General features: G+C 42.9%; 1 protein-coding gene across 1 annotated transcript; it reads left to right on the top strand.

Annotated features, from left to right (window-relative positions):
- The first annotated feature begins 501 nt into the window (after positions 1-501).
- On the top strand, positions 502-10,648 carry Tm4sf1 (transmembrane 4 L six family member 1). The gene is made up of 5 exons (XM_005344003.3): positions 502-883; positions 2,218-2,307; positions 2,392-2,537; positions 6,603-6,783; positions 8,601-10,648. The coding sequence occupies exons 1-5, from the start codon at positions 707-709 to the stop codon at positions 8,613-8,615; spliced, it is 609 nt and encodes a 202-aa protein (XP_005344060.1). The 5' UTR covers positions 502-706; the 3' UTR covers positions 8,616-10,648.
- Positions 10,649-11,403: the final 755 nt, after the last annotated feature.

Genomic DNA, 11,403 nt, shown 5'->3' with positions numbered 1-11,403 from the left:
TGGGGCAGATGCCCTCTGCTGCGCCATCCAGGGAAGTAGGCAATGGGATCTGTTAAGCTGAAGTAGCCGCAGGCAGAGGAAAGGAAGTCACTGCAATTTTCCCAGCAACCTCCTTAAATCTGTGGGTGACAGCTTGGGCACTTTGTCTTAAACAGACAAGGAAATGAGCTCAGAGTTGAGGAAACTTGCCCCAGGTCCCAAATTAAATCGGTGCTGATGCAGAAGTGAACACCACCTCAGACTGGAAGCTGGCCAAACGGTTGCAAGAGAAAAATCCCAGCTCTTTCAAAGCCTCGAAGCGTCCCAGCACGGGCTCTGGGCAGTTATGTGAAGTTGTGCCAGACTTCCCCGTCATCCTATCCTGTAAGCGAGCTGCGCTGTGGATTACTCATTTTCTCTCCTGCCTCTGACTGAGGCTGTTTTCTCACATCCTACTCCTGGTTTCACGGTCCCAAGGATTTCATTTGAAGGGCGGGGCATCCCTTTCACACCCCTCCACCCCAACGGGAGCCTGGAGTCTGGACCAATAGAAGCAAAGGACCTCATTTACTGGCACTAAAACCTGGCCCTATTTAAGTGGTAGCAGGAATGGGCTGTGAGCTGCGTCGGCTTTTCTCCACAAACGGGCACACTTGTTTGATCCGGGGCATCACTGAACTGACGACGAGAGGGAAGTGGGAAAGGCTGTAGGGTTCTTGCTGCCACCATGTGCTCTGGCAAGTGTACAAGATACATCGGACACTCTCTGGTGTGGTTTGCGGTCCTCTGCATCATAGCAAACATTTTGCTCTACTTTCCCAACGGGGAAACCAAGTATGCTTACGACGACCACCTCAGCCGCTTTGTGTGGTTCTTCGCCGGCATCGTAGGCGGAGGTCTGCTGGTAAGTTACTTGGAACTCTTCCCACTACGGAATCCCTCTCCTCTTGAATGGTAGTGCGCATTCTTCTCACGGGAAGTTTTCTAGAATGCCTACCCGTGAATCCTGCGGATGTGGTATCGGTTGCTGCTCTTCCCTGTGAAAGCGGAATATCACTAGGCTGCCTTAAACTTTTTGCTAATCTCAGTAGATGTTGTTTGAATAAAATCTTTTACCTTAGAGTGAACTCTCTGTTCCCCGAAGCTTTTCTTGTACAGCTTGAAAAACAACCACTTTTCAAGATTTGAGAGGCTATCGAGTTTCTGAGAGCTGGATTGGCAGCCACTTCTCATTTGCTCCCGGGAGCTGAAGAGAGTGGGCTGGTTCCAAGAGAACAGTCTGGGGTCTAAATTAGTCTCCGTTGCTTCTTTCCCAGCGTCTGTGATGGGGGAAATACTAAATGATTGCACTGGTATTTTCAGATAACTGCAGGCTTTCTCCTGGGTTTCGAGTTAGAAGCAGGCTAGTGCCAGTCTAATGCGGGAATGTGTTGTTTTTTTCCACAGTTTGGTTTTAGTTGAAGCTGACAGGAAATTTACTTGACACATTTAACTTTGGCCTCAATACACATGGAATGTGGACACATTTGGGTTTGTTCATTTAAAATGCTGGAACTAAGAATTGCAAAGAGAAGTTTTATGGAATTGTTACTGTCATAGAGAAGACGATTTTTCCTTGCCAACTAAAAGGTGTTAAGACAGTTCAACCTAATATACTCACGGTAACATGGCTTGCCAAGAGTGCTTTGACTGTAAGCATCATTACCATTCATGTTCCCGTAATTAACACAAATACAATTACATGAGCAAACAAAGTCGCTGCTTAATATCCGCTGTGCTTAGAGTCTTTGGCCTTAAACGTCAAGTAGTTCATTCTTATTTGACAAGCATCGCTGCTTAGTTGAAACAGACCATGTTTTTTTTTTTTTTTATACTAAATCTTTTATCTTTTTTTACTTACTGAAAGTGTTTCAGCCATTTTACTGAAGATTTGATATGTGTTTGATAAGGGGGAAAATCAGATTTAAATAACAGCGCTGACACGTTTCGTAGGAAAACATGTTAGGGATTCTCCCAAAGCTCACATTTATAGATTATTATTTCACATTCTGTTTGCTCGCCCACAGTACATGGAAACAAGCAAATGTAATGCTTTCGTTTCTCCTCAGGTTTTTTCCCATTGTTTGTGCTATTTGGTTATTCTAATCCTCAGACATAGATATGTTTTACAGAAATCCTGACCCTGGTCACATGCGCTCAGGGAAAGACAATGACTTGATTCTGTTGCCTTCTGCCCAGATACTCCTGCCGGCGTTTGTGTTCATCGGGCTGGAGGAAGATGACTGTTGTGGCTGTTGCGGCCGGGACAACTACGGCAAGAGTTGCACAGTAAGTCCTTGCGCCGCCTCCCGGTGAAAGGGCTCCTTTCCTGACGCAGGGCAGCGGCTTAATTCTTGCTTTTTCTCTCCCTAGATGCTTTCTTCTATCATGGCTGCTCTCATTGGCATTGCGGGATCTGGCTACTGTGTCATTGTGGCAGCGCTGGGTTTGGCAGAAGGACCAAAGTGTAGCGATTCCCACGGTGTGTGGAACTACACCTTTGCCAACACTGACGGACAGTACGTAATTGTTCTCTGCCTAGGATCGCATTCTTAACCACCGCATATGAAACTAAGTCGTCCATCTGCCCGTCCACCCAATATCACCTTTCAACATCTCACGCAGTGTGTAAGGATGGATAAGCAATCATCAACCCTGAGAAATTCTAGCGGCTGTTGAATACACACACTGGCTTTGTTCTTGCAACAGCCCTGTGTAGACACTCCCATAGTTACTTCTCTTTTACAAGTGAGAAGAAGAGGCAGGGAAAGATGAGGTGACTTATCCAAGATCTCATTGCTAGAAAGTCCCAGTGACTCTCTTAGCCCAGCCTGTCTGCCGTACAGTGTATGCTCAGATACTGTGTACATTAAACCGCAATGATGCACAGACCAAAGACAACACATTTTATTAATTTATAAGAAAGTATTAGAGTGTCCTTATGTAATCAAAGCCCAGGGCAAACAATGCTCCCACCCTACACCTGCATATGCTGGCCCACGTGTTACATGTAAACACTCTTGATTTAAGTCACCAGAAGACAGAGGAAAGGTTTTAGCCAGAACTCTAACTTCAGTGTAGTTATGTGAGGTCCCATTTTCTTGTGTTGGTATTTTCTTTTTATTGGTTATGACAAAGGAACAGAACAGAAAAGCTGGTGGAAACTGGTATATGTGGAAATGAATGAGCATGGTTTGTCCTTTATGGACTTGATTTCTATAAAGAAAAAGATTTTGTTTCCATTTTTAATTTTTATGTGTGTGTGTGAATAGATGTGTGAGTGTATACATGCGTGTGTGAGTGTATACATGTGTGTGAGCATCTGCATGTGTGTAAGTGTATGCATGTGTGTATGCATGCGTGTGTGAGTGTGTATGAGTATATGCATGTATGTGTAGATGTGTGAGTATATACATGTGCGTGAGTGTATACATGTGTGTGTAGATGTGTGAGTGTGTGCATGTGTGTGAGCATCTGCATGTGTGTAAGTGTATGCATGTGTGTATGCATATGTGTGTGAGTGTATGTGTGTATATGCATGCGTGTGTGAGTGTATGTGTGTGTATGAGTGTATGCATGTATGTATAGATGTGTGAGTGTATACATGTGTGTATACATGTGTGTGTAAATGTGTGAGTGTGCATGTGTGTGTGAGTGTATGCATGTATGTGTAGATGTGTGTGTGCATCTGCATGTGTGTAAGTGTATGCATGTGTGTGTGAGTGTATGTGTGTGTATGAATGTATGCATGTATGTATAGATGTGTGAGTGTATACATGTGTGTGTAAATGTGTGTGAGTGTATGCATGTATGTGTAGATGTGTGAGTGTATACATGTGTGTGTATACATGTGTGTTTACATGTGTGTGTATACATGTGTGTGTAAATGTGTGAGTGTGCATGTGTGTGTGAGTGTATGCATGTATGTGTAGATTCATGAGTGTATGTATGTGTGAGTGTGTGCATGTGTGTATGTATGTGTATAAGTGTATCTATGTGTGTGTGTGTAGATGTGTGAGTGTATGCATATGTGTAGTATGTGTGCGTGTGTGTGTGCAGGTGCCTACAGCATCCAGAAGAAGGTTTCATGTATTCTGGAGCTGGACTCACAGGCAGTTGTGAGTTGCCTGGTGTGAGTGCGAGGAACTGAATTAGGGTACTGTCTATGCCAGAGCGGCACATGCCCTTCAGCCCTGACCCCAGGTCTGATTCAGCTTAAGTTTGAATTTTAAAGGTTAAGTTTTTGAAAGACAAAAATGAAAATAATAACAATGACCATGGATTGTATTTTATATTATCAATAATATTGTTCCTCATGAATTGTATTGGCAAGCATGTGGAGAGAAAAAGAGGGAGGAGAGAGTGTGTGATTGTTCCTTCACGAGAGAAAAATTGGGAATTTTCCTCCAATCTCAGCTCCACACCCACTCTCTAAGAACAGGAAGAAGTGAACTGAGCTCTCTGTGTCTTGGTGACTCCATCTGCAGTTGCCATGAGCACTAATGAGGTGATGTACCTGTGAAATGTTCGTGTGCAGGGTGACACACTGTGAGCAGTGCCAGCATTGCCTTAGGATGAGCATGACCGAATAATAGCCTCTGGAGGGAAACTACTGTTACGGGAGCTGGAGGCTTAATGTCATCAGAGTGCTTCATCTTTGTTCAGAACATAATGTGCTCATAGAAAATGACTCATGTTTGTCCACGCATGCAGAGCTGTTGCATGAAACCAGCTCCGAGGCCAGTCATGATGGATGCATGCAGCTGGGATGCATGGAGGGTTACGTCTATCACTCAGCAGATTTTAAGAGCCATTTGTACACCTCTCCCATTACTCACTTATGCTTCCAAAAAAAAAAAATTGTCCTCTTCTAGATCACTCCTTATTTGGATCTGTCCAGGGATCTCAGAATGTAGAGAAGTAACAGCTCCAAATCACAGATTAACTTTTCAGTAGTTAAGGGGAGCCAAAGAAAATTTTAACTCGGTGACCTGAAAAACAGACATTGTTGTTCCATTGACAAGCAGAAACACAGGGCCAGACTGACAGACTTCTCTTTTGTTTTTTCAGGGGTGGAGTGGCGACAGTGTGGTTTGTTTTAAATCAACAAGTTGAATATCTTAGTGGCTCAGTGTACTGTTCCGAAGTTAGACGTCTGGTTTCAAGCTGGGGTAGGGAGACGTGATAAGGAAGGGTAGCAGGCCTCTTCATGGGGTTAAGTCACTCCTTGATGTTCCCACATGGTTTAATCCTACTACACTGGGAATCCAAATACTCTGTGAGGTAGCAAGGACTGACATTCTAGAAAAGAAATCCAACTCACACACACACACACACACACACACACACACACACACACTCACACACACACTCTCACTCACACACACACGCACACACTCACACACACACATGTACACAAGCACGCACACATGCAGGAACACATGACCTTTACATGGCCTGGCGATTTTTAACAAGAGGAATTCTAGTTGTTATTTATCCTGCTGTGGTTTGTAACACCACCATGTCCCAGACGCTGCTGGAGCCTGGGTTTAAAAAGCCCAGGTTCTGCCCCTGTGCCTCCATGGAGCTCAGCCTTGTTGTGGAAGCATATAAGCATTCTCTCTGGGAGGTGTTTCTCCTTGGAAACCTTTCACACTTTGTGTCCCCGCTCAGTGCACTTGGCATTCTTAATCCTTGCTCTTCTGTTAGAGTCCATATTGAAGGACAGAGCCCACCGTTATGTCCCAGCTCCAGCTCAGTTTTGAACACACAGCAGCTCAGTAATCACAAACAGCTGAAGGAAAGGTGTTTCCTTTTTCCGTTGCCACAGAGGCATGGGCACAGCATGACGAGGGAAAGAGCCTGGATTTAAGCCCTTGCACATTCTATTGCTAGTCAACCTTTCGCTTAAAAAATTTAAAAACAATTATGTCAACAAAACTTTTTGACAATAAAAACCCCTTGAATTCTAACTTGGCAGAATCTGGGTAACTTTCAAAGAGGAAGGTGTTTAGTATCTTAATGAAATGATCTAAATTAATACCTTAAAGTTTAAAAATCTAATGTAAAATACATTTTCCAAATCAATATTTACCCAATATCTTTCCCATATATAATAACTAAAACAGTGATAAAGGGGGTAACAGAATAAAAATATATTTTATAAGTTTATTCCCCTCCAATATGAATTGCTTTCATTTTTTCCGTGTCTTCTTTTAGTTGACATCCATACGACACATGACTTGGTTTTAAATATGATGCAAACATAGCTTTGTTGTTTTTTTTTCTCACTAGAAATCATAAGTGTTTTAAGGAATATAAAAATCTTTAATGTGAGAATATTTTAGCCACAGAATCCTAGATGAATGTCAAAATTGGTGCTTTAATTGTATGTTTATCATTGCAACAAGTTGTGGGCTGCAACTTGCCATTTGTTGGACTGGCATGTTGAACCAGAATCTAGCACATATTGTTGTGTTAATTCAGTTCTGCGTTTCTGAACAAACACTTCCAAATGAAGAAGTAAGTCACGAGATATCCTCTGATCCATGGTCATGTCCCTGAAGTTTCTCTTCTGCCCACAGGTACCTTCTGGAGCCCACCACATGGTCCCAGTGCTATGAACCTAAAAATATTGTGGAGTGGAACGTGACTCTATTTTCTATCCTCTTGACATTCGGGGGAATTGAATTCATCTTGTGTCTCACTCAAGTCATAAATGCAGTGCTCAGAGGCATATGTGGCTATTGCTGCTCCCACCAACAGGTGAGAACTCGTGTGACGATGTCGAGGCCTAGCCCTGTAGGGATCGGTTGCCACAAGGCACCGTTCTTCCCATCAAAGAGAAAAGGCCGAACCAGACACGCTTAACCTACCCGCACTTATTCTTACTTTGTCTTTGCATTTATCAATTCACTTTGGCTTCGGTAAGGAGTCTCATAGACTCAGTTATGTTGGTTTGTAGATGGCTCTGTGGGCACAGGAGCCCTTGCCCATAGACACGGTACCTCTTTCAAGTCAATCCCTGTATGTTTCACTCACCCACTCTGGTTACAGCTACATAGGTACATCCAAGATGCTTGCCTAAGTACACATCAATAGTAACCAATATTGATTCCATCAGATGCAACACCAAATTCACTCTCCAGATGAGTCTGACTCAAGCATTAAACAAGATGTTTGAGATCACTCAGGCAGGAGGCAACAGACTTCAATTCTTCACCCAAGCCCTTTCTCTTAACATATACGCTGTACTTCCTGTCCTGATGGATTCTCTGTAATTCTGCCCTAATAAGGAATAACAAAAATGCCTATGCAGTAAGCCTGGAGTATGATTAGCCTTTGAGTAGCACTCTGAAAGAAATTTTCTATGTGAGAGAAAGCCAGGAAGCTCTGGTTTCCTGGGGATATGACTTAGGAGTCAAATATCCACGTGTTTGTCATGGAGAAAGTTTTATTTTCTTTCTCTTCCTAAAAATATCTATTATTGAACAATTGGAAGTTAAGATCTGTCCCATTTGGGGAAGTCACTGTTCAATGTCTTATTCTTTAAAACAAGGTGAAGTAAGCGAACTTTTTTATTTATATTTTAGATCACATTCTATTTATCCCTCTAATTCAGTAGCTTCTGACTTTCCTTAAGAATAAAGCAACAAAACAAAACCCTAAAAGAGACCAAAAGTCACTGCTACCAGGAAAACCCTGGCTGTAAATATACAGGCGTTTTCTACAAATTCTGAGAAGTTAGAATACACTTCTAGCTTTCCCTACCAGGAAAGTATCACAAGATTGAGAATTCCTTTGGGATCCTGACAAATTTCCAAGAGAACAGCCAAGTTGGAAAACTTCAGAATAGTGTTGTTTTTCAGGCAGCTGAGAGGAAGGAGAATAGAATAAAACCTTTGGGAGTAATTCTTACATACAAAACCCCTGCTCACCCTTGAAACTCATAGGAAGCAGAGCATAAACTCAGCTACTGCTCGACTTCCGTGCATTGGGAGCACAGGCAGAAGGAGTCGGTGGACAAAATTGCTTCTGTGTTTTGCGAGGAGAGGTAATCTCCTGAATTGTAGGCAAGCGCATGGGTTCTCACAGGAGACACTGTAGAATGGGCTCCTCTCACTAACATTTAGGAGGATCTATTACCTTTATGTCCATGACAAAAGATGCTGTCTCAGGACAGGGCATTTAGTCCATGAGAGCTGGCTCCCAGCTTGGTAGCATTTGATTTGAAAGGTGGTCACAGTAAGGCCACACCAGTGGGAAGTTCCCGTGAAGTCCTTTGAAATTACTCCTCCGGAGTAGAGACCCACATAGGCACGCTACAAGCCAATTCTGTGTCCATATTCTGCAGTTTCCCATGAACACTTTCTGTAAGCTTTCCTGGGAAAGAAAGTGGGTTTGGTTTGTTTAGGAAACATTTTGTGAGCCTTGCCTGAGCTCTAGGTGCGGTGGGCTAGGTTTCAATAAAAATTGCAGTCACTCTGTGTCATGATTGCTTTGAATAGGGATGCAAAGTACACAGACTCCCCCCATGTGTTGACACTGATCATAGCCTAATGTAAATTTACTTTTCTTTCCAGCAATACGACTGCTGAAAGAGCCCACGACAGAACCACATGCTTCCTTTATTTCATCGTAACTTGTATATTTTACTGGCGTTATGCAACTTTGCACTGGTGTATCATATTCCATACATTCTGCTTTTATAAAGAAATGTGCTGGCATCCTCACGTGATGTCAGCGTTTGCAGCTAGCAAGCAAACTCTATTTTAAAGGATGAGGCAACAGGCTGCCCTCACTTTGGTGGCATTTTACAGACTGAATGACTGTTCTCAGTGTGGCTGAGATAAACTCTTCAGTATTTAAGGTAAAAAAAAATCACTTAACTATTGTGCATATGTGTATTTTAAATAAAAGACCTCCGGTTTCCCTTTTAAGACCAAGAAGGAGCAAAATCCCTGAAAAGACAGTTTTAACTGTTTATATGGTGTTTCCCATTTGGATGTGTACCAGTCTCCCTTGAACTGAGGGAAAAGTCCTTGCTGGATTTGGAAGGCTCATCGAGAAAACACTCACTCAAGTACGGGAGAGGAAAATATGTAAAGCTGTTAGCGGCTGTGAACACTGCTAGATGCTGGAGTTTTCTCTCATGTAGAAAGCTTTGTGCCCTTCAAAGACAGAGACTGTGTGTGTAAAAGGGGAAGGGCAGGATGGTTGAGCAAGAACGAAGATGGGAAATGGAAGAAAACAGTTGATGGCCATGGTGGGAAAACGGGTTTGGTGGGGAACTGAAGACCACAAGGGAATGCCCCCAAATTTGCTTGTTGAGCACAGAAGGAACTTCTTCTACCATTCAGCTGTTGTTTTGGTTTTATGTGAGGAGAGGCAACCTCTCCGGTCAGGTAATTTATCAGAGTCATGTAGAGAGGACGTCTCCCTAACACGTAGCAAGATCTGTTACCTTTTGTGGACGACAAAGGATGCTTTCAGAGTGCAGACTATTGATTCCAGAGAACTGGTTTCTAGCTTAGCAGGACTGGATTGGAAAGGTGACCTACGTGAATATATACAGTAAAGCTCACCAATGCCCTTGTCCTACAGCTCCTGCTTTTCCCTCCCTGTCCGTGATCTGTGGTCTATTGCTTGAGTGGCGTCTATGCCTCTGGGTCCTCTCTCCTGCTTTCCCTGCCTTATCCTCTCTTCCATCTTCTTCTTTCTGTCAACAGATAGCCACGGTTATTCTATCTCTTGCGGCTACCAAGCCAGCTAGCTATCTTTCTTTTCTGCTGGGTGCTGCACTCATCACACTCCCCGGTAAGGTAGCATGCTTTTCTCTCTCGTGCGTGCGCAAATGTACATTTTTGTTTGGTTTTGTCTTGTTCTGGTTTTGTTTTTAATGTAAAAGGATCCCTTAACTCTCTGCTTGGCAGAACTGCTTAGATGGAGGTAGAACTACTTTATTTTGCTTACAGTTTCAGAGATTTTCGTCCGGGATCATGGGTTGTACTGATCCTAGTCCTGTGGGAAAGGTGGTAGGAGCACAGAGAGGAGGACACTGGTCACTTCATGGTAGATAGGAAGCAGGTTGAGCAAGGTGCGGGGGAACCAGATAGAACTTTCAAAAGCATGTCCTCCACCAACCCACTTTCTCCAGCTAGGTCCCATTTCTAAAGTTTCCAGCACCTCCTAACACCATCTAGGGACCAAGTGTTAAACAGATGCATTCAGATCATAACACCTGGGTCTTATACAGAAGGCTTGGCCTTGGTTCATTGTCCTGGGCAACAGACAAGAGAGCTAATCAATAGTTTCACTTGCTGTTAGATGGAGCACTCTTCCTTCGGGCACAGTAACCTGCTGTGATCCCTGACCCAAAGTCCTCATGTCTTTGTGCTATGATCACTCTGGCAGTCTGGTGAAGCCTGAAGACTTTTCCTAATAATGCCTATAGGCATATAAAATAAGATATATAGACATAAGAAGGAAGCCAATACATTGGAATGTTTATCAAAGAAATTAAAACTGGGGCTAAAGAAATGGCCCAGTGGTTAAGAGCGCTGACTGCTCTTCCAGAGGACCTGGTTTTGAGTCCCAGCACTCATATGGCAGCTCACAACCATCTGTAACTCCAGCTCCAGTGGATCCTACGCCTTCTTCTGGCTTCTGCAGGCATTGCTTGCATGTGGAGCACAGACATACATGGAAACTAAACATTTATTCTCAAAATAAAATAATTTTAAAATAAAATTACATAGCAGTTGTCTTGATATTCTGTGTTTCTTCACCTCTGTAGACAAGCTGACAATTGTCCATGTGTTCTAGATGAAGCCTAATAAGTAAAACAACTCACACCTTTGAAACAAGATGTCAATTTAACTGAGATTTCTGAGGAACCAATAGCAACTCAGTGTGATATGAAAACATATACGAACACTCTAGATCAAAATGCGACATTAGTTTTGATGTCATTTTGTTTTATTACACATAGTCATAATTAAAGGAAATAGAGTTAACATTTTGGTTAAAGGTTTATAGAAAGTAACTATTGCCTTGCTACTGAAGTTTGACCTCATAGCTCAAATATCTATGTTTGGGCCTGTCGGGAACTCTTGGGCACTCTCTGCAGTAGGAAATCCAGAAAGATAAGATAAAGATTAGAAGTTGTCTGTGTGTAGCCCCATAGGAAACGGGGCTGGATAATGAAAGGTAGACTCCCTCTTTACCGGTGGTGAGGGTACAGAGGCATCACTCCACCCCAGCAGACTGAAGTCTTTTATGGACCTTGATGCAACCTAAATTATGATTTGTGGCTTCAGTGCAGAAAAGAATTTCAGGACCAGCCGGTGTAAAGAAGAACTGGTGACTTTATTAAGGGAAGTTTAA

Source organism: Microtus ochrogaster, chromosome 1 (assembly GCF_000317375.1).
Source record: "Microtus ochrogaster isolate Prairie Vole_2 chromosome 1, MicOch1.0, whole genome shotgun sequence".
Classification (NCBI taxonomy): domain Eukaryota; kingdom Metazoa; phylum Chordata; class Mammalia; order Rodentia; family Cricetidae; genus Microtus; species Microtus ochrogaster.
The sequence above is the reverse complement of the archived record's forward strand: the minus strand, read 5'-3'. Positions and strand labels throughout refer to the sequence as shown.